General features: G+C 35.8%; 1 protein-coding gene across 2 annotated transcripts in view; it reads left to right on the forward strand.

Annotated features, from left to right (window-relative positions):
* SIAH1 (siah E3 ubiquitin protein ligase 1) overlaps window positions 1–18,864 on the forward strand; it is a 59,519-nt gene extending 40,655 nt beyond the window's left edge. Inside the window, exons 1-2 of one of the 2 annotated variants that reach the window (XM_069082549.1) lie at window positions 12,155–12,805; window positions 16,953–18,864. In XM_069082549.1, the coding sequence (XP_068938650.1) occupies window positions 12,715–12,805; window positions 16,953–17,803 (942 nt within the window). In that variant the 5' untranslated portion in view covers window positions 12,155–12,714 and the 3' untranslated portion in view covers window positions 17,804–18,864. Of the gene's footprint in view, window positions 1–12,154; window positions 12,806–16,952 lie in introns of those variants that run through there. The other variant, XM_069082550.1, reaches the window with a different exon arrangement.
* The last annotated feature ends 8,937 nt before the right edge of the window (window positions 18,865–27,801 follow it).

Genomic DNA, 27,801 nt, shown 5'->3' on the forward strand with positions numbered 1-27,801 from the left:
ATATATATATATATTTGGAGGGGCGAATGCAAGGCTGCAGGGTTTAAGTGACTTGCCCAAGGTCACACAGCTAGTTAAGTGTCTGAGACTGGGTTTGAATTCAGGTCCTCCTGACTTTAGGGGCTGTGCTCTTATTTACTGCACCACCTAGCTGCACCAATTATATTTTTAAGACAAAAACAACTACTTAGTTATGGGAGTAATTTCTGAATCACCATTCTTTGTATAGTTAGACCATTGACTTGTTAGAATAAGGCTAAAAATCAGTAACAAAATTAGGAGAGAATAATTGAGACAACTCCAATGTGGCATATTTTGACAAACTGCTAACAGCAAAAATGAGAACGAATAAAAGAAGTGGTATCTAGATCAATTGTCAGCATTTCCTAAGGAAGTTTAACTATTGTATATAATTAGTCACAAGGAGATGAAAAGAACCTAGGAGCCACTTCAACCAGTGAAAACTTAATCCTTAATACTTCTTGCCAAACATATGGTAACCAAAACTGAGGCACTGATTTAGTATGTAAACTTGTTTGCAAATTTTTTTATTAATTTTGAAATTAAATACAAAAAGATAAAAACTTCCTAAATATTTTCATGTATACAGCACTACACAAAAGAAACCATTATTCTCCATTTCACACTGCTTACTTTATTTTTATTCTTTTGAAAAACTATGTAATGTAATAAATATTATACATTGTTTTTAAAGCTTTTTTTCTGTGCTTCCTTGTGAGTTTTCTTTTGTTCTCTGCTGTGCATTTTTCTCCCTCCTTCCCCGCTCTGTACTAGAGAAGACCACCATTAGACACGTGTGTGTGTTTGTAAAATGATATTATACATCTATTTATCAATTCTTTCTCTGGAGGTGGATAGCGTCTTCCTTCATAGGTCCTTTGTAGTTGATTTGAATATTTATAACACTCAATAACTTATTCATAGTTCTTTGAACAATATTGCTATCATTGTATACAACACAACATTCTCTTGACTCTCCTAATTTTATTCTTCATTATTTCATGCAAATCTTGTGTTTGTCCTTTGTTCTCAAAGAGGACCAGTGACATCATGGAAATGAAGACATGATTTTCAGTTGTCTCAGGTTTGAGTAAGAGAGGGCTGTGCAAGATCTCCAGCCTCAATTTCACCTCCAGAGTTATTGGGGGCCCAGTGGCTGGATATTCCTCAGGACAACTATAAATGGCTCAGGATGCATTGGGAGACCCTGGGCCTTGTAGGCTAAGGTCTTTTCAGGTTCTCACTTTGAGTGAGGTAGCACCCATTCAGTGAATAGACCTCTTTCAGAAGTTAATCCATAGTGATGGATCAGTGGGGTAGATTAGTTACACTAGCCACTATAGTCAGTGACTATAGTAATTTACTATTTGATAAACCCAAAGACTCCCACTTCTGGGATGAGAACTTAGTATTTAACAAAAACTGCTGGGAAAACTGGAAAATAGAATGGCAGAAACTAGGCATAGACCACCATCTTACACCCCATACTGAGATAAGATCAAAATGGGTACATGATTCAGATATAAAGTTTGATACTATTATAAGCAAACTAGGAGAGCGAGGAATAGTTTACCTCTCAGATCTATGGAAAAGGGAAGAATTTATGACAAATCAAGAAATAGAGAACATTATGAAATGCAAAATGGATGATTTTGATTACATTAAATTGAAAAGTTTTTGCACAAAAGCCAATGCAGCAAGATTAGAAGGGAAGCAGACAGGTGGGAAATAATTTTTACAGCCAGTGTCTCTGATAAAGGCCTCATTTCTAAAATACATAGAGAACTGAATCGAATTTATAAGACTACAAGTCAGTCCCCAGTTGATAAATGGTCAAAGGATATGAACAGGCAGTTTTCAGATGAAGAAATTAAAGTCTTATGAAAAAATGCTCTAAATCACTATTGATTCAAGAGAATTGCAAATCAAAACAACTCTGAGGTACCACATCACACCCATGAGATTGACTAACATGACAAAACAGGAAAATGATAAATGTTGGAGAGGATGCGGGAAAGTCGGAACACTAATGTATTGTTGGTGGAGTTGTGAACTGATTCAGCCATTCTGGAGAGCATTTTGGATCTATGCCCAATACCACTTTTAGATCTGTATCCCAAAGAGATCATAAAATCATAAAAATGGGAAAAGGCCCTACATGTATAAAAATATTTATGGTAGCTCTTTTTGTAGTGACCAAGAATTGGAAATTGAGGGGATGTCCATCAGTTGGGGAGTGGCTGAACAAGTTGTGGTATATGAATGTAATGGATGACTACTGTTGTACTATATAAGAAATGATGAGCAGGTGAACTTCAGAAAAACCTGGAAAGACTTACGTGAACTGATGCTTAGTGAAATGAGCAGAACCAGGAGAACATTGTACATAGTAACAGCAGTATTTGTGTGATGACTGACTTTGATAGACTTAGCTTTTCTCAGCAATGCAAGGATCTAAGACAACTCCAAAAGACTCATGTTGGAAAATGCTATCCACATCCAGAGAAAGAACTTTGGAGTCTGAATGTAGATGGAAGCATACTATTTGTGGTCTTTTTCTTTTGTTGTTTTGTTTCTTCTTTCTCATAGTTCCTACCATTAGTTCTATTTCTTCTTTACATCATGACTAATGTGAAAATATGTTTAATATGATTGTATAAGTAGAGCTTGTATCAGATTGCATGACTTCTTGGGGAGGGGGAGAAAATTTAAAACTCAACATCTTCTGGAAATGAATGTTAAAAACTAAACATATAAAATGTTGTTTATTGTTGAATATTGAAATGTTGAAAACTAAACTAAAAAAAATTATTGCTGGGTCACAGTTTCATAACACTTTAGGCATAATTCCACATTGTTCTCCAAAATTACTTAGATCAGTTCACAGTTATACCAATCTTTTAGGTGAGATGATATCTAAGAGTGTTTTATTTTTGCATTTGCATAAATATATAAAATATATATTTAAATTTGCATTTCTCTAATGAATAATGATTTAGAGCATTTTTTCGTATCACTTTATGTAGTTTTGATTTCTTCACTGAAAAACTGCCTCTTCATATCCTTTGTTTATTACAAACCCTTTTAAATTTAATGTAATCAATAGTACGTTATACATCTAGTACTATACTCTCTGTTTCTTGTTTATTCATAAATTCTTCTTCTATCCATAAGTCTGATAGATAATAAGTTCCATGTTCTTCTCATTTTCATAACATATCTCCCTTTATATTTAGGTCATGTATCCATTTTTACCTTATCTTGGTAAATGATGTAAGATACTGGTCTGTGCCCAGTATTTGCCAGACTGTGCAACCTAATTCTCTCTCTGTCTCTCTTTGTCTCTCTCTCTCTCTGTCTCAAGCCAATGTAAATGGAAGGAACCACCACCACAAAACAATAGAAAATGAGCAATATGAAATTACAAAGAACAGTTCTTGGCCCCAAAGATAAAATGAGAAGGTAGCTCTCCCTTATTAGCTCCTTTTATTTTATTTTTGGCAGGGAGAGACATGAAAGGAATTTGCCAGTGTAGAACATAATATATATATTTCACTGGTTTTGCTTGATATTTGCCCCTTTTTATTTTTTAAAATAAAATCTTTAAAGATTAAAAATAATCGTTGTCCTATGAGATGATCCTCTGGGAGGGAAAGTGATACAGAGGAAATTGAGGAGAGGTAACAACATAGGTCAACAAGAGAGAATTGGTGTGGATGACTGAAATAATGATGTCATTATGTAACTTTGAGGTTTGCAAAGTATTTTTACACACATTGCCTTGTTTTAACCTCACAATAATTCTTGAAGTAGGGTGGGTCTTACAGGTATTCTAACCTCAGAGAGAATACAAATGAGAAGATGTGTGTATATAATTGAGTGTTCTCCAACCTAATTTAAAGGCTGTTGACAAAAATAAATGGATAAAGCAGACATCAACACAGACTTTGAATATTTCATGAGGAAGTTGTTGCAACCTAATTTTGTATATTAGAAATCCCAAAGAGTCTAGAAATGACTTCACCCAGCAAACACTTGTTTTCTTGCTATTGACTGCCATAACTCTTTGCATGGCCACACCTGTTTAAAATATACATTTTTTTTTGTTAAACCTTGCAAAGGATCATGGTAGAAAATGAGGGTATTTAAGAATAAAAGTGGGAGAACAGATGAAAAATAGAAAAGAATGATAAAAAGATTTTAAAATTAAAAAAAATTATTGTGGATAAATTTTGTTTTTAAATCACTTCCATTTCTGAAAATTTTCCTTCCTTTCCACTACCATGTTAGACATTCCTTGCAACAAACAATAAAGAAGTGGTGAAGGAAAGCCATTCAGAACAATCAACTAACATACCAACTGTTTTTTGATGGTATATATATTTTTTCTACTTTCATATCCCTTCCCTTCTCTTTCCTTTCCTTCTGCCCACCTCTGTTCCCCCAAGAAGGGAGGGAAGTATATTTCCTTAACTGTTCTCTTGGGCCAAGCTGGCTCATTACAATTACATAGCTCTCAGTACCTTTTTTTTTTAGCTGTCCTTTAAGTTTACATTGTTGTCATTTTATATATTGTCTTTCTGCTCCAGCTTACTTGGCATCATTTCCTACGTGTTTTTCCATTCTTCTTGACTGTAAGGATTTTTATGATGAACTTTTTCATCACCAGTGAGTGATTTCAATCACAATATATGTATTCTTAATAGCACTGTCCCTGCTACAAGAGGGAGAAGAAAAATCATTAAAGAAAACAAATAGGAAAGGAGAAACTCAATTTTTATTAACCCCTTCCCCCCAAAAAAGGACAGAATATTAAATACTGACCTAGGTACCTATTTTCCTATCCAAATTTTTTGTGAGCTGTATCCATACACGCATTAAGGACATTGCTGATGAAAGTTTGAGAAAAGAACAGTTAGGCTTTCCTAAAGGATATTCTGTAGCAGACACATCTTTTAGACACACTTTGACTGAAAGGTTAAGACAATATAAGATTTCACAATCCTCTTTGTTAAGGCATTGGTAGGGCAGAACACAACCTTTCCAAAAAAAAGTGTTTTCTGTGTATATATCAATTATACAAAATTCTTGAAAGATGTTACAAATAAGCTTGTTCTCTATTACTATCAAGTGAGACATAAAATAGGGAAATGTAAGTTTACTAAAAGTGTTTGTGTCACTGTCGTGCAAAATGTCTTGTGCAGAGTATAAATGGAAGAAGGAATCAAAATAGGTAAGGAGAGCTTCCAGATGGTTTTGTTTGCAGATTATTTTGTACTGATATCACTAAATCTCAGGTCATTGCAGAACCTCATAATGGTCCAAGAGAATTTGACTTTGTATTTATATACATAGGGTGAAGAAATCCTGGATGGTAGGCAGCGACATGCAGTTGGATGGATAGCCCATAGACTTGGTCCACCAGTATATAAACTGGTCCCAGAGCTGAGTTGGAAGAGGAGAACCAGCAGACTGCCTTTGAGAAATTTCATAATGCTTCTAATAACCAATTTATCATAATATAAAACATTTTTTGTTGTAAATTCATTATTTTAAAAAATAGTTCGTCAGTTAACAAGAATTGTATTAAGTGCCAAGCTCTGTTCTAGGCCTTGGGGATATAAAGATAAAAATAAAGCGGTTCTTGCCCTCAAGGAGTTTATTTTCCTTTTGGAAAGATTATGTGTGCCCTCACACATGCCCATGATTTTTTTTGGGGGGGGGTGGGGTGGTTAGAAACCTAATATTAAAAGGTGGAACTTGAACTGAGGATTGAAGGAAACAAGGAATTTTGAGAGACAGAGGTCAGTAGGAGGTACATTCCAGGCATAAGGGACAACTAGAACAAAGGTAAAAAGTCAGGAGATGGCGTACAGTATATGGGGAACAATAAGAAAGCCTACTTGCTGCTTGGACCTTAGTGTTTGTTAAATGACTTAATGTGCAGTACAGCTGGAAAGATAGATTAGGGTTATATTGTGAAGGGCTTTAAATAAACTGAGGTGTTCATATTTATTCCTGGAATAAATAGTGTAGCTACTAGAGCTTACTAAGTAGGGAAATGACTGGACAGATTTATACTTTAGGAAAATCAATTTGGCAGCTCTGTGAGAAGAATGGATTGGGAGGGAGGGGTAGAAACGTAAGAATTTTTTTGTTGTTGTTTTATATCATCTTTATCTCCCAGTGTATTCTTCTACCTTACGCAAAGAGCCATCCTCTCTAACAAAGACTAAATTTGAGAGGGAATAAAAAATAGAGTTCAACTAAACTAATCCACATGAACTGAGTCTGACAATATATGCAGTGTTCCATAAGTTCTCCGTCTCTGCAAAGGAGGAAGAGGTGTAGTTTCTCATTTCTTCTTTAGCACTTGGTTTCTTATTGTTTTTCTTGCTCTTTCAATTTACATTGTTGTAGTTTTGTATATTATTTCCTTTATTCTGCATCAATTCATATGTCTTCCCATACATACTTGAATTTTTTATATTTCTTATGTACAGTAATACACAGTAGTAGTCCATTACATTCATGTAGCATCATTTGTTTAACCATTCTTCGATAAATTGGAATCAATCGCTACTTTCTTTACTACCATAAAATATCACTGTGAATATTTTGGTTCATATGGAACCTTCCTAGAAAGGAAGATTCTTTGACTTTTTGAGGCTTATTTTTTTAATACTTGTGTTATTACAGTGATGATTAATGGTTGTGAGTCATGAAATACAGTAGTTTCAGAAGAATTAAAGTTGAGGGTCATCCAAAGGGCAATGAAGAAGTGTGGGCATGAGTAGGTGTTCTATTAATTCTCTTGTGCAAATTTTGATTTGTAAAGATGTTAGAAATACATGATCAAAAAAGGTGGGTCTGTCATTATGAGACTGAAAGATGGACAGCCCAAATACCCGTTTTTATCTATACAACATGAAGAGAACCTAAGGAAAGCCCATAGCAAATTTAGTGGACCCTTTCCTCCCCAAACTATGGCAAGACATGGACAAACGACTTTCAAAAGATGACAAGTCATGAATGGATTGCAGCTGGTACTATCTGAGTGAGAACCGAACTCATGTCGATGAAATCGCATCAAAGTAAGGAGGGTCCAGGATAAAGATTTTAACAGAAATTAGCAACAGATAAATCATACTAGACTCCCCTTAGTATGTGATTAGTTTCAGTGGCCATACTAGTTTTTTTTTCTTCTTGGGGAAGGGGAATGTAATTTTTGGTACATTTTAGTTGATTTGACTTACTTAGTAGGCCAGGATCCTGAATTTAGAATGCTGTCTGGTAATTAAGTCCTTGTGTAATAGGATCTTACACTAAAAGAGTATCTTTTTTTTTTTTTAGTAGATATAGGAGAAGGCTGGCAAATTGACTATTTAAATGTATATGTAAGTACATGTACCTTTGAAAAAAAATAGCAAAGAGATCTTGTGCTTGGCTCTTTGTATGGGCCTTCCCCATGATTTCTCAAGGGCCCCACACCTCTTCATTGGAAGTTCCAGAGAGTCTAACAATTAAAACAGATTTTTTTCCTCCTTAATTAGCATTTATTTTCTTTTCCTTCATACTTCTCCACCTTCACCCTCTCCCCTCCCCCCAAAAAAGAAAAGATAAAGAAAACTGTAACAAATATGTAAAGAAAAATAAATTTCTGTGCTATATCAAAAATGTATGTAACATTCTGCATCTGGATTCCATCATTCTCTCAGATGACTAGCATGTTTCATCACTACTTCATCACACATGTGCTCTGGGAATCATGCTTGATCATTGCATTTATCATAAAAGTCATTAAAAGTTGTTTGTTCTTAAAATGTTATTGTATAAATTGTTTCCTGTTCTCTTTGCTTTACCCCACATCATACAAGTCTTAACAGATTTCTCTGAAACTCTTTTTTAAAAAATTTCTTTCAGAATAATAGTATTCCATTACATTTGTATACTGTAATTTGTTCAACCATTCCCCCTAAGGGCATTTTCTTAGTTTCCAATTCTTTGCCACTATAAAAAACTGCCATAATTTTATTTTGGAAGGTGTACATAGGGTCCTTTCCCTCTTTGATTTCTTTGGTGTAAAGGCCTAGTAAGACAGAAAATTAAGACAGTACTGAGAATGGAAGTTGTCTCTCATTTACATTGATGCAGCTCCTTCTTGTCCCCTTCTCAGCAATTGCTAGATTCCAGTTGGCATGTTTGCCCTTATACCCAATTCCAGAAAGGGCTCCCATGCACCAGCAAAAATCTTCATATAAGCCTATGTTCAGTAATTCCTTATACCTCAAAAAAAGGCTTACGTTTCTTGATTCAGCACATTTCTTACTTTCAAAATCCCAGTCTTTAGAGAGTGCTCAGAACTACTAGAGGTGTTAGTTGTAGAGATTTACTATCACCCTCCAATACACAGACACACACACACACACACACACAAAACAAGCATCAATTTACAGCATTTATCTTAAGTGTATCATTAAAAGTTCTGAACTTAAGCACCAAAAGTATCTTCACATAGCAGAATATAAAAAAAAATATTCTTTTTAAAATTGTGTATTTTCATTTTATGCCACTTGCTGTTGTAGGGGGGAAAGTGTAGTTCTATATGTTACTTTCAATACAGTCTTGTCTGTGCTTCCTTTTGTGCATTAAATAAGATCCAATTAAAAAATTTTTTTTCATTGAGGGAGGCATCCCTTTCACTTTGTTAAGGAATTTTGGAATAGGTTTAGGAAATTGGGTTTTGGTAGTTAATCTCCATACCTCCATTTTATAGCTGCATTTCTGATGCCAGTTTTTACCCAGCTGGTTCTCTTTCTAGTGTCTCAAATTATTCAGGTAAGTACTGCATCTGCTGACTCGTTTGATTGATCCCAGTTATTATAGCTGTGTATTAGTGTTCACTTTGCACATATAACTTTTATAGACATGGTTTTACAAAAAAATAAAATAATGTGGAATAACTTTAAAAAATAGTCAATACAACATTCAAATTAGTTATAGTAGTTAAATATGAGATAGTGACTAATTAGAAACATTTACTATTATCCCCCTCCTTTTTGCAACATTTTAATTAACTGTAAAGAAGAACAAAAGTTGACACATGAGGTGTTATGAATAGAAAAACAAAAAAGACATTTGTATTAAGGAGAAAAGCAGTTTTCAAATGTGATATTGCTTGAACAGCTAGTCAAAGGCCCTTTTTGGGAGGCACTATGGTAGAGTGGAAGGAGCCCTGGTCCAAGAGTCAGAGAGAGGACCTGAGTTTAAAAACCATCTTTGACAAGTACTTGTATGGCTTTAGATGAGTTACAAGTGCCTGGGCTGCAGTTTCCTGATTTGTAAAATGAAGAGATTGAACTAATGGCCTCTGAGGTCGTTTATAATTCTTTGTCTATGATTTGTTTATTGTTGCTTCTGAAATTTGTTTTAAATTGACTTTAGCTTGAATTGTATACTGTTATAGATTGAGAAGTTAAAAAAAAAACAACTTGGCTGTGGCCCGGCATTGAAAAACGAAGGTAATAGAATAATAATTGGTAGTTTTTTCATCTCCCAGTTGTAATGGAACAATGTGAAATTGAACAAATTTTAGTTAAAAAAAAAGATGCATGACTTGACCTTAATATGCTAATTTACTTTTTATTTACCCACTAAAGTTAAATTATTTAAAATGAATCTTTAAAAGCTGCCATTATATCTGATTTTTGCTGATTCTTCCTGGTGTACTACCCTGGTAGTTTGTTTAAATGGAAATAACATTGATAGTAAAATTATTTTCAACTTTGAGGCATTTTTCAACTTTGGAGGCAATTGGTATTTAGTGATTTGTTCAGGTTCACACAGTTAGTAAGTGTTTGGGGTGATAGCAATTTTTAATTACTTTACAAGCCATTGTAACTTTATAATTAACTTCTTGAAAGGTGATTAGATATCTTTTTCTTATTTTTTATTTTTGTGACATTTATTTGAACTAATTGAGTTTTGAATTGTCAGGCATTCTGGGAACTAATCTTGGCTCTGCCACTTAGAACAAAATTACTTTTCTTTGGTCTTCAGATTCCTATCCATAAAATGAGAGAATAGTTGGCTTGTTGGACTAGATAGCATGTGAGATACATCTGTTAGAAAATTCTGCTATTTAGAGTGCAAATAATTTGAAATTTCAGATAGTGAAAATATTATAATGGATAATGAATTTTATTGGGTATTTGTCTTTCTGGTTCTATTTTATATAGACTGATACTAGCATTAATTTGTCTCACTCAACACATATGTACCAATGTACAAAAGAGATGGGGGTTGAATGAGGTGAATTAGTAACTTCCAAGATTGGTTGAAATTTGATTACTTAATTTTTAAAGTGATAATCAAGAACTGACTATGCCCTGTTTGTTCACTACTCATTTTTTAAAAATCTCAGGTGTATTTTAGTAGTGTTAGTCATATAGTACTTTTTACCTTTCTTCACATTAAAGAGTTTTGTTACTACAGCAGGGACCTAGATTTCATTCACTAGGGTGGAATTCCTTCCACTAATGCAGAATGACTTATTTACAAAGTTTATTGGTGAGTTTCTGAAAGTCGCTTAAGAATGAGGTTAATTGATACAGTATCAGTTGTGGGATTTGAACTCAGGTCTGTAGGGGTCTGTGTCACCCTTCTTCTCTTCTCTCCCCTATCTCCCAATAAAACAACAGCCAAAAACTGATAATTTGTAAAATTGAGAATTGTAGAGATCAGCTAATGCAAGCCCCTTATTTTACAGATAGGATAGTTAGGTGGTACAGTGGATAGAGCGTTGGGCTTGGAATTAGGAAGACATCTTTCTGAGCTCAGATTCAGCCTCATACACCCTAGGCAAGTCGCTTAATGCTGTTTGCCTCAGTTTCCTCATCTCTCAAATGAGCTGGGGAAACAAATGGCAAACTACTCCAGTATCTGTGCCAAGAAAACCCCAGATGGGGTCAATGAAGAGTTGGAGACAGGATTGAAAATGACTGAATAACAAAATTTTACAGATGAGGAAACTGAGGCCCAGAAAGGGAAAGTGACTTTACCTCTATGATAACTAGAATTTCTATAGTGCTTTAATGTTCAAAAAGTATTTTACAAATATTCTTATTTTATCCTTACAACAACCTCACTACAAGGAGGGTAGATGTCATTATTTTCCTCATTTTATAGATGATGAAACAGACAGATGAAGTTTGACTTGGCCAGGGTCACATAGCAAATGTCTGATTTAATTAAAATCAGGGCCTCTTTAATTCCAAAGTCCACTGCTCTTACCCACTGTTCCAGGTACATAGCAGAGCTGGGGTTTGACCGTAGGTGAACTATTAAATTCAGAGCACTTACAGTACACTGTATTCACTGCAAGTCATTTTTAACTCTTTCTTTGAAGAGATGGCCTCATTCTAGCTTAGCCAGCTATCTACCCTTAATCATCTTCACTTCTCATAAGTTTTTCTCTGCAAATACGGTAACAGGTAGAATTTCTGTCCTGGTTCATCGTCCTTATTTAGTAACTCAAAACTTTTCATATGACATCAGAAAATAGAGAATATGAAATTGAACCAACAGTTTAACATTTCAGGAAGATAATGCAGGAGTAAGGTTTTTCTTTGAAGCTATTTTCCATTTTGAATTCTGTTTACTCCAGGAATTGAACTTTTAGTAATAAAGCTTATGTTTTTTGGCACAAGGTGCTGATTATAATGCACAGGACAGCATTGTGTCAAATAAATGGAGTTAAAATCCAGAGTGGGTAGGATAACTGCTAAGGAGCTAAAGATGCTAAAGGTCACCCTGTTTTGTCCTTAACTTCCCCACACTGAACCTAAATGCTGCTTTTGTGAGTTGTTGGTGTAGCTTTGCTATTAGGGAGGGCCATATTTTCAGTGCCGCCCATATCTACCTGGTCTGGCCTGTTTTAGGTCCGGACTGGCCAGCGTCTCTGGCTCTTAAGACTTCCACTTGCTGTTGATTTGACTGGGTGGGGGCAAAGCCTGGGGGAGAGCGTCCTGCCTGGCACCGCCCATTCTTCACGTGATGCTGCCGGCCTGGCCGAGGCTGTGGGCCGCAGTGTGTCTAGCACACGCCCTTCTTTCTTTCTCCTTCTCAATTGGCTGTGAAGCTTGGTTGGGAGGAGCTCTAATTTAGCTGGGGAATCTGGCCGTCTCCCTTGCTCTTCCCTGCTTGCAAAAGGCACTTACCACGGGCGAGAGACCACTGTGGTTGAGATAGCTTTCCTTTTTTTTTTTTCCTCGATTGGTAGGAAGGTAGGGATCCTCACAAGAATCTTCTTCGTGGTGTTTTATGTGACAAAACTAGGAAAAGAGGAAAGAAACTTCCAAGCCAAATACGTCTCAGTGCTCGGAGAGGCCGCGCTGGAAGCTGAAGCTTTCCGTTTGCATTTGGTAGGAGGCTCCTGCAAATTCCTGTAAGCTCCAACTCTGTCTAAGCCTTTTGAGAGAGGAAAGTCGTCACTTCTCTGCTTGTACAGCAGGTGTCCTCTTTCGGGAGAGGAGATTCATGAAGAATGATGAATACCCTCCTTATCGCTTGAGAACCTGATCCTTTCCGGGGATTGTCTCTTCGATGTCTGGTTACTGGAGGTGTCCAGGAGGTGCCTCTGTTATGGGTTTTTTCCCTTTCTATGGGGAGAGGGGATGAACTCTTTGACTTCTCATGACGGGGAAACCTACTCTTCATTTTTTGTATTCGTGGAAGGGAGTTTTGCTTACATGTTTACCAGCATCTAGGACAAGAAAGAGAAAAGGTATTCAACTTTTGAGTTTGCTTTTTTTTTAAGGGGTGGCTTTTTTTTTCTTTGCAACTGTCAAAAGGCTATTGAGCTGTTTAAGAGGCAAATGGACTTTCTGAATTAACTACTTTACCTCTAGCATTTTAAAAAGTTAAGAAATACCATTCTTTAGACTTTACTTGAATGGTGTAATGTAAAGGGAATGGGAGTCAATAACGATCCTACTTGCTCACTTCAAGTACTACTTCCACTTAATCTAATCTCTATGTGTATGACTTGTAATGTTTGACAAGCTGCTTCAGTTTTCCCAACTTCATTTAATTCCATAGTAAAATGAAGGATTTCTTACCAAATAGAATCTAACATTTTATTATGAAAAGTGCCAGTTTGTTTTGTGCCCATTTATTTTGAGTTACCTGCTTCTGTTTTGTCCCTTTTGTGCCTGTGGTAAAATATTCCCGGTGCTGATGTTTTGTAAATGTCCTAAATATGTCCTTCAGATTAGATACAGACTTGAACATCTTTACACTGTTGGTATTTCCAAGAAAAAACTATGTTATGTTTTCACTTTACCATAGGAATTAGAATTATGCACTTCATTATCTTAAAAAAAAAAAGCCCCAACAAAATCAGTGGAAGATAAGTTTGGTAGAAAGACTGTACTGAAATTGTAGGTTTTGGTCTTGATGTTGTGATAATCATATAATTGAATTTTTATGGGGAAAAATTAACTTTTTCATGTACTGCCCTATGTGGAATTTGTGGAACAATAAAGTTAAGAAGGAAGTATTACAGAAACATCAGGCATGGTATACTACAGATAAATTGAACTACTTTTTGAGAATGAAAACAAAGCTTAACAGTTATATTTAGTTGTTTACTGGGTGTGATGAATAGTGCATAAAAGTGCATAAAAACCACTTTTCATTTTGTCACTATTCATCTGAGCACTTTGCGCACTTTGCATGTCTTCTAAGGATCCACACTAATGGATGTGCAAATGATTTTTATAGAGTAGGTTGGTGTAATGTTAACTTCATTGTATGACACCTGACACAGTATTTGTGTGTGTGTGTGTGTGTGTTTGTATGCATATATAGTCTTTAAGGGACACAAACCTTACACAGCAGAAAATGGCAGTTTTAGTAGAACACTTTATGTCCCTGGTATTTGTGGCAAAACTAAACTGTTATAACAGGCTTTTATTTTAGCCTTTGTAGTTTTTATATATTGAAACAAAATATGGCTAAATTCGTATAGTAGTAAGCTTCATTATTAAAGGAGTCTGTTTTAGTGTTTTTTTCCCCTCAGTTTCAGCTTGGAAAAACTATTTGTGCACAGTTGGCTAGAAGGTCATGCTTTAACATCAGAAGATTTGTGTGTTATACTAAGAGGACATAGCAACTGGCATTCTATCCTATAGCAGTGGGAGGAGTGGGTTTTTGGCTGGCAGAAAAAGAGGCTTATTTATGTCTTTTGTTACAGTTCATGGCCTCGACTCATGTGCATATACAGAACAGTGGCAGAAGTCTTTCAGTATCAGTGATGGGTGGTTAATGTTCTGAAGACCACAATCTAAATGAACCTTAGGGTGTAATGAATGTGTTGCCTAACATTCACCTCAGAGCCTATTAATAAGTCTCTGTGTCTGTCCTTGCTTTCTCTTTCCCTTTGCTTTCATTTTCTTTAATTGACCATAGCATGAAATGAAGACATTTAAAAAATTGCTGTTTGGATATAATTTTATATTATATACTCTGCTCTTAAAATAAAAATGAGCTGAGTTATTAAACTTAATAGCTTTTTAAAAAAAACTATTTTTTATTAGCTTTTTTTCTGTAAAGTTAAAAATTAAAACCCAAACCATGTTTTTCTGTTGGTTATTGGCCTTCAGTTGGACATATGCAAGGCACCATTCCAGAAATAAGATTTCCCATCCGTGTGTGTGTGTTTGTGTTTGTGTGTGAGTGAGAGTGATGTAACTTATAGAAAATTCTTATATGAGGATCTTTTCCCCACATCAAACAAGGGCTAGTTAAATATGATTCTTAGGAGCCCTTGGTAATCACTTTTTGGCTACTTCCCAGTAGTAACTCTGGATGTATGTGGCTGAGTCAGTGTGTGGGAAGGTATGGTCCTGGTGGAGCTTCTGGCCACCAAAAGCTATAGTAGACTTCCTCGAAGTAGTGTATGGTACTGTTGTGTTTCTCTGAAAAAGTATTTCTTTAGAATCTCAGGCTTTTTGAGCTATATGGTTCTTAGTATTGAGGACCAGCGGTTTACATAGGTAGTGGCAACATTGAGACAAAAAAATGACCTCCCTAGAAGTTAATATACCACAGCCCTCCCCCTTTTCTTTTTTCTCTTTTGGAGGGTTGGGGGGCATTTATAAGTATGTATTTAAACATTTTGTCTTCCAAGTTGTATTTAAAAAACATTTTTTTTAGCATTCTTTTTAAAATTTTGATTTCTGAATTCCCTCCCATCCCTCCCTCCCCTACCTCCAGTGAAGGCCAGAAATGTGATGTCAATTATACATGTGAAATCATGCAAAGCGTATTTCCATATTAGACATATTGCAACAACAAAAAAAAAAGCAAGAAAATGAAGTGAAAAAAATTATGCTTTTATCTGTATTCAGATTCCATTAGTTCTTTCTCTTGAAGTGGATAGCATTTTTCATCCATAAATCCTTGGGAATTGTCTTGGATCATTGTATTGCTGAGAGTAACTAAGTCATTCACAATTGATCATTATAAAATATTGCTGCTAGCATGTACAACATTCTCCTGGTTCTGATTGCTTCACTTTGCATGAGTTCATGTAAGTCTTCCCAGGTTTTTCTGAAAGCACTTTAAAAAAGTTTTATTATTTTATTTTTCCCCAGTTACATGTAAAAACAATTTTTAATGTTCACTTTTAAAACTTTGGGTTCCAAATTCTCTTCATTTCTCCCTCCCTACCCCTTCTTTCCCCATTGAAAAAGGCAAGCAATTCAATATAGGTTATATGTGTGTGGTCATGCAAAACATTTCCATACCAGTCATGTTGTGAAAGAAAACATAAACAAAAAACCTCAAGAAAAAGTTTAAAAAGTATGCCTTTTTCTCTGGGGATGGATAGCATTTTTCATCCTAAGTCCTTCAGAGTTGTCTTGGATTATTGTATTCCTGAGAATAGCTCAGTCATTCATAGCTGATCATCCCACAGTATTGCTGTTATTTTGTATATAGAACATTTCACTTTGCATCAGCTCATATAAGTCTGAAAGTACCTTCTTAATATCACGGTAGTATTCCATCACAATCATATGCTACGACTTGTTCAGCCATTCCCTAATTGAGGTCATTCTTTGCTGTAATTATTTTTGTCCATATAGGTCCTTTTCTTTCTTCATTGCTCTCTTTGGCATATCGACCTAGTAGTAGTTTTTCAAGCTGTATTGTGACTGGGAACTAAACTCTTAAACTTGTTCATTTATTTCTGACATCCTCAGGGATGATTTTTACAGCATGCTGCATTTAGTAGAACTATACTCAAACCCCAGTGAAACATATTACTCCCCCTCCCCCCGTCACACATAGAACATTAATACAGATTAATACATATTGTTACATTTCCAAATCTAGAGAAATTTGTTTAAGAACACTTAAGGGGACAAGAACGGGGTGGGGCAGATTGCTGAACACCTTCAGGTATAGTCACTATGGGCTCTTTCTATTTAACTGGTTTTTTTGGTTTTGTTTTTTGTTTATGAAAGAGGTTTCTGACCTTGGGGAGGGCTGGTCTATCTATAACCAACTGGTATAAAAACAAATGGCATCAGCAAAGCATTTTAAATCAAATATTAAATTTAGATGGGTAGTTTTTGGTTTAGGAGTAACACTACTTGGCAGGGTGACTTATTCTAAAACTTAATTCTTTTAGGCAGTTTAGAGTGTACAATTTCCCATGAATTTTAATGAAAAATAATTGTTTGCCTCTTAGAATTGGCTTCATTTTTTCCAATCAACTCTTGTGTTTCCCCCAGACTTTTCTGATGCATTGCATAAAAACATAGGATTTCTAGTATGTGCAGAGAATTGAATTCATTTTAAGGGGGGGATGGGGACCCATGGTTTAATTCTTCTGTATGGTGACTTTTTTCTTCGTTTTATTGCAGAAATGAGCCGCCAGACTGCTACAGCCCTCCCTACTGGTACTTCCAAGTGTACACCATCCCAGAGGGTGCCTGCATTGACTGGCACAACAGCATCGAACAATGACTTGGCTAGTCTATTTGAGTGTCCCGTCTGCTTTGACTATGTGTTACCCCCTATTCTTCAGTGTCAGAGCGGCCATCTTGTTTGTAGCAACTGTCGTCCAAAGCTCACATGTTGTCCAACTTGCCGAGGCCCGTTGGGGTCCATTCGCAACTTGGCTATGGAAAAAGTGGCCAATTCAGTACTATTTCCTTGTAAATATGCCTCTTCTGGATGTGAGATAACTTTGCCACACACAGAAAAAGCAGACCATGAAGAGCTGTGTGAGTTTAGGCCTTATTCGTGTCCGTGTCCTGGTGCTTCGTGTAAATGGCAAGGCTCTTTGGATGCTGTAATGCCACATTTGATGCATCAGCATAAGTCTATCACAACACTACAGGGAGAAGATATAGTTTTTCTTGCTACAGACATTAATCTTCCTGGTGCTGTTGACTGGGTTATGATGCAGTCTTGTTTTGGCTTTCACTTCATGTTAGTCTTAGAGAAACAGGAAAAATATGATGGTCACCAGCAGTTCTTCGCAATTGTACAGCTGATAGGAACACGTAAACAAGCAGAAAATTTTGCTTACCGACTTGAGCTAAATGGTCATAGACGGCGATTGACTTGGGAAGCTACTCCTCGATCTATTCATGAGGGAATTGCAACAGCTATTATGAATAGTGACTGTCTAGTTTTTGACACCAGCATTGCACAGCTTTTTGCAGAAAATGGCAATTTAGGCATCAATGTAACTATTTCCATGTGTTGAAATGGCAATCAAACATTTTCAGGCCAGTGTTTAAAACCTTTGCATCATTTAATTTCACAGAAGATAGGGTAACCATCTTTGACTGCCAAATATAAACTCTTTTGGTAGGTGGAAGTTAGACATAATGAAGGTAAATAAAAGGAAAGGCTGTTAAATGCAGGAAGCAGTTGCATGTAATAACACTAATATATTTAAAAATAAGTCAACAGTAAACCACTGAAAATATATATACACCCAAAATGGGCATCTTTTGTATTAAGAAAGTTGATCCTACAAGAAATGTTGTAAAATAATTCTAAACTTGTATTTGTAGATTGATTGAAGAGAATACTGTTTTTTGTGTTTTTTTTATTTGACTGACAAGCCATGTTGAGCAGTCTTTGACTGCTGCTTTTTTCCCCTTTGTAAGTCACTACATAGTATTGCTGCTGTTTGTGTATATTTTTTGTGTATTTGCTAATTTTTATTAACTTCTAGTTTTTCATTAAATTTGACTTTCTTTTCTGTAATTCAGGTTTTCTCACTTTTTTGTACCTTTTAAAAGTTAATTACAGGTGTCTTATCTTTTTGATATGCATAATTGTTTATGGTAAAGTATATACATATGTATGTTTGAATTTTTCTTTTCCCCCACAGTAATCAGTTTGTTAGAAATATTGTTTTTAATTCAACTGTTGTGAAGATCTGAACAGTAGAGAAGGGCAATTAATTATATTGGAAGAATTGACCAAGAGAATCTCCTAAAGCAGATGTAGATTAAAAAAAAATTAATTCATATCCTGAGATCAGTTTTGTTAGAGGGTTACAGAAAAGTTCTGATTAAAAAATGTTAAAGATCAGGCTTTTCTCTCTATCCTTTCACCCCAACTCCCAAAGAATTAAGAAGAAAATCAGACATTTTGTTCAAAAATTGTTCTTGTATTAGTTTTGGAAAAAAAGGCATTGTCATACAGTATTTGTAACTGAAAGCAAATCATTTGTTTAAAAAGGCAGTCTGGGGGGAAAAAAAGATGTTTTTGGTTTTTTATAATTGTCATTAAAAATATCTGGCAAACTAAAAACTTGTGTGTTTTGCTTTAGTGCAGTTTTCTAGTGTTATTGTATCCCCAAAGTTATCTTCTTCCTGTAAATTTTTGTTTTTAGCTCTTTTTGTAGGGGTATAGTTACTGTAATGCACAATAAGAATACAGTTTTTGATTGTATAGTTAACTTGGTTACTTAGGTTATTATCCAGGTTTCTTATTCTCCCTGCAATTGCCTACTTTTGCTTAAATTCTCTTCTTCCTGGTAATTCCACTGGGATGATTAAGCGAAAAGAGCACTTTTTCTCTGGAATCCCATTAATAATGCAGCACTGTAGTTACAAATTGATGCTAATAATGACTCAGGTATACTGAAGGATCAGTGTCTTCAGAATCAGAAAATAATGTTCATCATGGTTTGTCACTGTTCTAATTCTTTGAAAATTGGTAATTTATGTATTGTATATATTGAAACTATTAACTAGAACATTCATTCCCAGCCAGACTGGATAACAAAAGTTTACTATGTTAACTTGAACGTTTTTTTGCCCAAGTTGCTTAGTAGAAACTGAATAAAATGAAGTGGGTTTTTTCTTGGTTTACTGTGAATTTCACTTTGTGCTAGTAGAGCAAAGAAGGCTCATATTTAGATTGCTTAGAAGTGTGATTACTGTTTTGCTCTGAGATAATAAAGAAGGTGGCCCCGCATACTTAACAGAATCTCTTGGCTCAACTTGGTGTAACTGGCCTTTGTTAGTATAAAAGCAGCTTCGTTACCAGTTCGTTTAAATTCCCATGTAGAGCAATGTCTGTGTGCATAATTAAGCAATACATGAAGTGGGGAGGTCTGGGCTTCTGTTCTTTTGTGTAGGGAAATGCCCATCAGTGAAGATCACCAGCTTCTCTGCTTGTTAGCTCTCTGTGTCACTATAAGGTCAAATAACTTGGCCCAGGCTCACACAGCCAGAAGTTAAAGACTTGAACCCAGGACTTAATGATTTCAAGGGTTGGTTCTTCATCTGTTATGCTACTGAATTGCTATGCTGTCTTCAAATTTGTATATTGTACTAATAGTATCTTAAAATTCAAACTTTTATTAACTAGCTTATTTCCTAACTGGCATATGAAGATCTTGAAGTTCTTAAATTTATCATACTGATAGAGTATCTTTTATATCTTCCATTCCTTCCCCACTGATTTTAAAGATACAATCTGTTACGTATATTTTTTGTGCTGTTAAAATTTTTTATTCGCTATCGGTCATCTTAATATATTTTGCCCCAATACTAATGAATCACTATAAAATGTAATTTACTATGGTCACAAAGCATTTTCATATCCATAATCTCATTGGAGTAATGATCCACCTTTTGAGGTAGAGCAGGAATTATACCCATTTAAAAGATGTGCATACAGAAGGCCAGAGAGGTAAGGGTATTTGGCCAAAGTCACTGTAATAAGTGATACTGGAACTTGAACCAAGTTTTTTGTCTTGAGTGTCATATTAATCCATATGATAGTTGATATACTCCAGTATTTAGTTTCAGGGAGTCTACTGTGTCAAGATATTGCTTTAAAAAAAATTGACGTTCAAATTCTGGTGTCTAAGTAATCTAATCAAGAGAGGCAGTGTGGTATAATGTACTAATTATCAAGAGACCTCTGCTACTTGACCCATTGCACTTGTAATTTGCCTTAGTTTGTCTGTAGATTAAATTTTTATGGTTTTACTCACTTTTCCTATGTGGATTGGTGGACACATTAAAATTATGATTAGGACATCTTTCCTTGTCAGTACTGCATTTACTTGAGGACTAGATTGTTTATCTCTGCTATTGACTGCAGCATTTATGTCATATATACATATATACTACAGTAACCACAGCCTCCTAGCCCAGTATAAAGCACAAATAACTAAATTACTTGGTATGTTTGTTACATTTATAGCAGTCTTGTTCAATTATGCCTTTTGTTTCAAGCAAGTCAGTGGACTGTAGTAAATTGTTTCTATTTCTGTTGCTTCCCTCATTTTTAGTGAGTCCTGTGCTGGTGAAAATTAGCTTGACAGCAGTGAGGAAATAGATTCTGGTAGATCACCACAAAGGAAGTGACACAGCGGGCAGCATCAATGCCAGCTTTCTCCTCATATGGATTTCTTTGCTTGGATAAAGTACTTCCAGGGATAAGAGAAGAACCTATTGACTCAGCCCTGTATACTGACTTTGTCCTGCTAAAATAAATGGGATGAAGACCACCAATTTGAGGAACTAAGCTAAATGCCAGAAGCTTCATTACCCTATAGACTTAAATTTGTAACAGATAAGTTAAAAATTACTTTATTCATCTTGAGTGTTGACTCTCCTTTTGCTTCCTGTGAAAGAAGGAATTTGCCTTTGATTCTAATGAAAATTTATAGGCTTTATTTTAATGCACTAAAATCTCATTTCTGTTTAGGATGAAATCTTGATCAGTGTTTAACTTTGGTTATGAAATTCTAGCTTTAAGTCAGATGTGTTGCTATGACCTTTGAATGGAATAAAAGGAAAGTAATTTAATAACTTTTAGTAGTAGAAAAGAGCACGAGTGTGGCAGAAATTTAGTGCTTTTTATGTATTGCTCAGTGTAATTCCAGTCTATGGATTTTTATTATAGTCAGTCTGTTTAGAGAATGGCAATTCTTAAGAGACTACAAATGGCACAACTCATTTTGTTCAAAAGAAATATAGTATTAGGTAAAAGGTGAGTTGGTAGAGATCTGAACATCTTTATGCTATGAATTTATAAAATTATATGTGTACATACATATACATATATAGATTGTGTATGTATATATGTGATTGTTTCCTATGATTTCATTGAAGGCCATATAATCTAATGTTAAGACTCTTGCCTTCAGTTTTACACCTGATTTGGCAAATAGGACTGGAACCCAGGTTTTCATGGCCAGGTCTCTATCCACTACCCTAGTAGTGTGGTGGGGCCCATGTGTTTGACACCCCTCCACTATACCATGCTACTTCTAAAAGTCACAACAATGTGGTAACATCTCCCTTAAGAAGAACATGTAATTCTATTAAGCACTGTATACTCAAAATATGAAATTAAAATTTATTTGATGTCTTGGCAGATCAGCAGGACTGCAGCCCTGTAACATGGATCTTTCTAGAAGGAATATAAACATTGGTATTATAAAAGGATTCTCCCTCCTCCCTCCCCGTGCGCTCCCCTCCCCCAGTTATTTTGATTTTTCTTTCTTCAGACACCTCTTCCTCAATTGAGGGTTTGGGGAGAGGAAGAATGGGGAAGAACCTTTGCAACCAATATACATAGTCAAACAAAACAAATTCCTACATTGTCCAAAAAACATATTCCTTATTTTTGTACCCTGAATTCATATTTAGGTAGTATGTTTCATCATCAGAGCTCAGGAAAATCATAGTTAAATTAGAATTTTATGACTTTCCATTTTTACCATGTCTTATAAATTCTTTTGGCTCTGCTCACTTCACTTAATACAAGTCTAAATTTCTTATGACAGTTGTATTCCATTACATTCACACACCATAAATTGTTAGCCAATCCCCAACTGATAGGCTTTCCCTTAGTTTCCAGTTTAGAGCAAGGGTTTTCAACCCTGGGTTCTGTGACTTGATTGCAGAGCTGTGAATTTGGGTAGGGGAAAAATGAAGTCTTAATTTCCACTTTTTTGGTTTACTTTATAATCCTATTTATGTATTTTAAAAATTCTGAAAAAGAGATACATAGGTTTCACTAGACTGTCAGTGGGATCCATGAAAGGTTAAAACCCCTATGTTGAAGAAAAGAGTTAAACAAATTAGCTGTTAATTGTGGAAGCCTAAATAACAAATGAAGCAGCTAGCTGACTCACTGGATAGAGTGCTGGACCTTGGAGCTAGGAATACCTGAGTTCAGATTGGCCCCAGACACTAACACAAAGCCAGACATGATTGAACAAATAAATAACAAAGCCAGAAGGGACTGAACAAATAAATAACAACAAAGTAACAATACTTATGCTAAATATTGTTACATTCTGGTGATGTTATCAGTTACATGTTGGTGAAACAGTTATCAGTAAAGCATGACTGAGTTTTGTGGGATTATTATCTAAACAGCTGAGTAACTTATGAAAACTCATAAATGCTAAAAAGGCTATAATTGTTTAAAATACTGAGACTAGAATTTCTAGGATCATCAGGTTGAACGGCATTAATAATCTCCTTTTGGGTTATGTCTGATAGACAAGTGACTTTTAGCCTGAGTTTTATGCTGAAAATCTGTAACTTAGAAATTTAAATCCTGTATAACATTATGAAAATGAAATGTTACAGATAAATGCATTTTTCAGATAACTAAAGCTTATCCTGAGAGGAAACTTTTAAAAACTTAAATAATTTATTGAACTTGTAATAAAATATATACAACTGGGACCATTTTTGAGGTATAGGCCTTTTGTTTCCTTTCCAATGCAGTTTTAGATCATCTTACTAGAATTCTAGTAACTAAGGTGCCTTTCTGTATTTTATAAAAAATTAGGGGTAAAAGTTAGGAAAGGTATTTGAAATATGCTTGCATGTAGTTTATGTTCCTTACCAGAGGTTTAATTGGTGTTTACATTTATCAGGCTTCTTTAGCTATTCATTAATTAACACTGTGGCCAAAAAAGAGTGCAACCCTCCTTTAGCTTTAGGTATACTTTGGTTCTAAGGTGGTTAAAAGCTTCTGATATCCTTTGATATTCAAGGGCTCTTAATGGACCCCAGTTCAACACATCCTTGGAGTTGAAAAGCAGACTGGTTAACTGGCACACTAATTTGCTAAGTAACTAACCAGCTGGTAGAGCTCTGTAGGCATTCCAGGGTATAGGGCTTGGAGTCAGAAAGCCTTAAATTCAAAAGAGGCCTCAGACATTAGCTTTGTGACACTGAGACACAGTTCTGCCTCATTTTCCTCAACTCCAAAGTGGGGATAATAATAGCACTTATTAGGGTTGCTATCAGCTCAAATGAGATATTTACATTTATGTGCCTGGCACATAAGAAGTGCTTAACAATTATTTTCTTCCTTCCTAATGGCACTGTATCACAGTCTCAAGTAACTGATTTTATGATTCTTTTTTTTTTTTTTGGAGAGCAATTGGGGTTAAGTGACTTGCCCAAGGTCACATGGCTAGTTTTTGTGTTAAGTGTCTGAGGCCAGATTTGAACTCAGGTCCTCCTGACTCCAGGGCCAGTGCTCTATTCACTGTGCCATCTAGCCACCCCTGATTTTATGATTCTTGATAAATTTTTCTAAAGTGAAAATCAGAGCTAGGAAACTGGAACCGTGAGAGGCAAGGATTTTCCTAAGTAGGGCAGTGGCAGTGTGGTCCCAATTACTGTTTGAGTTGATTACTGTCTGGGGCTCATATGACCATAAGATGTGCTAAGAATTCATTTGTAGTTCTCAAATGATTGCTGACTCCCCCCCTCCCCCCCAAAAATCATTGGTAGATCCCCTTTACTATTAGCATAGTTTTCTATCATTTAGCATGAAGAGCTTCTGGCAATATGGCCTTTTCATGGAAATGTTCATCTGCAAAGCACAGAGCAAATACAGCAAGCGCAGTAAGATCAGGAAGAATGTCTTTAATTTAGGTCCAGGAACATGCTAATTAAATTTAATTTTTTTACCCCCATAAGGCACAGAAACTTTGAATTTTGGTCTTGATACTTGAAGAATTGACCAAAACTATATTCTGCACAGTGCTAGAGAATGACAGTATACCTGTGGTCAGTTACAACCTGATTGTTTTCTCATGTTTTCATTTTCAAAAGCCCCAGAGGTTTAGCACGAATACATAAGTGCTTACTAAGGATAAAGGTACATGTTAAGATCTATGTAAACAACATTCCTTTTATTGTTTTTTTCTTTTTGATACTGTGGGTGAGACAGGGCTGATGTAATAGCATAGCAATGTATTGGTAAAGTTTAGGCATTCGTTTAATTTGTAGAATGCACATTAACTTGTGACAGTGCTGCTGAGTGCTATCTCGTACGGGGCAAATAAAGTAGGAAGAGTGTATAGTAGATTTTCCAGTGTTGGTGTCGCATATATGCACACCAGTGTTGTGCGATTCTGTAGTTTTCTTAGCAATTCAGTAGCATGAGGATCATCCCTCACAACTAGGGTTAAGAGCCTGTGCTCTTTGGAACTTGTAGGACAGAATTTCAATCAGCAAGTATTTATTAAATGTCTACAATGTGCCAAGCACTGCTGAAAGAAACTAAAGTAGGGTGCCCAGGAGTGTGGCAGGGAGTGTCTTCCAGAGGGACCATAATATCTTACAGCAACACTGCCCACAAAAGAGCTTCTTCTAGCATGTGGGCTGTCCGGAGCAGTTTGCTGCAAGAGTGACTTGAGGGGTGGGGGGGAACAAGGGGAGATGAAAAGCTATTAATAAGGCCAGGATGCCCAAGAGAAACCCAGAATATGAAAGTATCGACAAAATATCTGTAAGTAAAGCCGTGAAGAAAAACAGTTGTCCATAACATCATTTAGAATTCCTAGAAAAAATGATGCAAGAGTTAAAAATGCTATTTATAAGTGAAATGAGAGTGACAGAAGAAAGAATTGGGTGTAAAATGAGAGCTGTGGAGGAAAAGGCTTAGAGAAAGAATTAAAAGCTTTGCATAAGTATGAAAACTTTTCCACATAACAGACTGAAAATTAGAATGGACCAAATGAAAGTTAATGACTCAATAAGAAAACAAATAATAAAGTAAAATTTTTTTTAAGCAATTGGGTTAAGTAACTTGTTCAAGGTTACACAGCCAGTTATTTTGTGTGGGTGCCAAGTATCTGAGGCCGGAACCGATCCTGACGCTGGGACCGGCACTTCTACTCACTGTGCCACGTGGCCACCCGGAGTAAATTTTTTTAAAAGAAAATGTAAGCTATCATATCAAAAAAACTGGAAAACAGGTCAGACAAAGACAATATAAGAATCATTGGTCTCCCTAGAAGCCACAACCAGAGAGCTTAAATCTCCTCAATTTCAAAAAATCATGGAAGAAAATTTGCCTTATCACTTAAAACAAGAAGGCAAGGTGAAAATAGAAAGAATCCACTGAAAGAAACCTTAAAATTAAGAGTAGGAATGTAATAGCCAAAAATTCACAGAAAAAAGAATACTGTAAGCTTCCAGAGTTTTAAGTTCAGGTACTAGTTAAGATCCTGCAAGATATAGCATGTTCTTGAGGAATAAACATCATGGAGTGTGTGATATTCCAGAAGGCAAAGACTTACAACCAATAATAATTTGCCAGCAAAACTGTCCCAAGCATTAGTGGAGGAAAACCTTTGAAATACAAACATGTGAGTAAAGAGAAACATAGAAAGGTATATATACAAGTGAGCAGACAGAAAAGACCAAGGATGAGATGTCATTCCCCGAATGGGTGAGGGGAGGATGATACAACTTTCAGCAACTGTGACGTCAGCAGGGGTCAGAGAGTCAAAGAAGATGCAAGTCCTAGAAGTGTATTTTCTTTTTAAATAGCCTGATCTCCAAAGGAGGGGGAAAAGATACACATACAAAAAAAGAAAGGGGAGGAGTACTTTTCTCCCATTATCAGGGTCTGTGTAAAGGGGGCGCTAGGAACAAATGTCACCTGAGTATCACTTCAGATTGACAAAGAATGAAGTGACCAATACCAGAACATATAAGAACAACATCGTAAACAAAACCCAACAAGTTTTTGAAAGATGTAACTCATATTAGTAGAGTGTTGATTCCTGGGGCTTGATGGTTTGGAATGCTCCTTACCTCCTGATAGAGGGGTGATGGACTTTTAGGATATAACCAGTGGGAATGTTTTGCTTGAGTATGCATGTTTGTAGCTGGGTTCCTCCTCCCTTCCACATCCCCCTCCCCACATAATTTTAAAAAATAAATGACTTTTTAAAAAAGCAACCCTAAAAAGCAGGGTGATGAGCCAAGTCTGAAAATATGTGGAATATTTCTTCCATAAAATCTTCCCTTTAATTATAATGATCTTGACCCTTCAGTTTATACACTGAACCACACAATCCAGCACTTAAGATGAAACACTACAGAGGGATATATAGTATACAAAGTAGTTACCAATTAGAAACTAAGTGAACTTTAAAAAAAATTTTAATTAATTTTTATTTTTAACATTGATTTCTACAAGACTGAGTTCCAAATTTTCTCCCCTCCCACCCCAAGAAAGCATGCATTGTGATTACCCCTTCCCCCAATCTGCTCTCCCTTCTATCACTTCCCCCCATCCCCCCTTCTCTTATCCCCTTCCCTTCTATATTCCTGTAGGGCAAGATAGATTTCTATACCCCACTGCCTGTATATCTTATTTCCCAGTTGCATGTAAAAACAATTTTTAACATTCATTTTTAAAACTTTGAGTTCCACATCCTCCCTCCCTCTCCATTCATCCTCATTGAGAAGGCAAGCAATTCAATATAGGTTATATATGTGTAGTCATGCAAAACACTTCCATAACAGTCATGTGGTGAAAGGCTAACTATATTTCCCTCCATCCTATCCCTCCCCCCCAATTCTGTTCTTCCTCAAAGGTATTTGTATCTGATTACCCCCTCTTCCCTTTTGCCCTTTATATTATTCTCCCCTTTCCTTATCCCTTTCCCCCTACTTTCCTCTAGGGCAAGATAGATTTCCATACCCAAATGTGTATAGGTTATTCTCTCCTTAAGCCAAATCTGATCTCACCTCCCTCTTCTTCCCTTTCATTGTAAGAGCTTTTTCTTGCCTCTTATGTGAGATAATTTACCCTATTCAACCTCTCCCTTTCTCCTTCTCCCAGTACAATCCTCTCACCTCTTAATTTTTTAGATACCATCCCTTCATATTAGCTAACCCTGTGTCTTCTGTCTATATTCCCTCCAACTACCCTATTAGTTACCAATATCTTTCC

This window comes from Petaurus breviceps, unplaced genomic scaffold (assembly GCF_028583685.1).
Source record: "Petaurus breviceps papuanus isolate PSGF00001 unplaced genomic scaffold, PetGlider_PUasm1.0 171, whole genome shotgun sequence".
Lineage (NCBI taxonomy): Eukaryota > Metazoa > Chordata > Mammalia > Diprotodontia > Petauridae > Petaurus > Petaurus breviceps.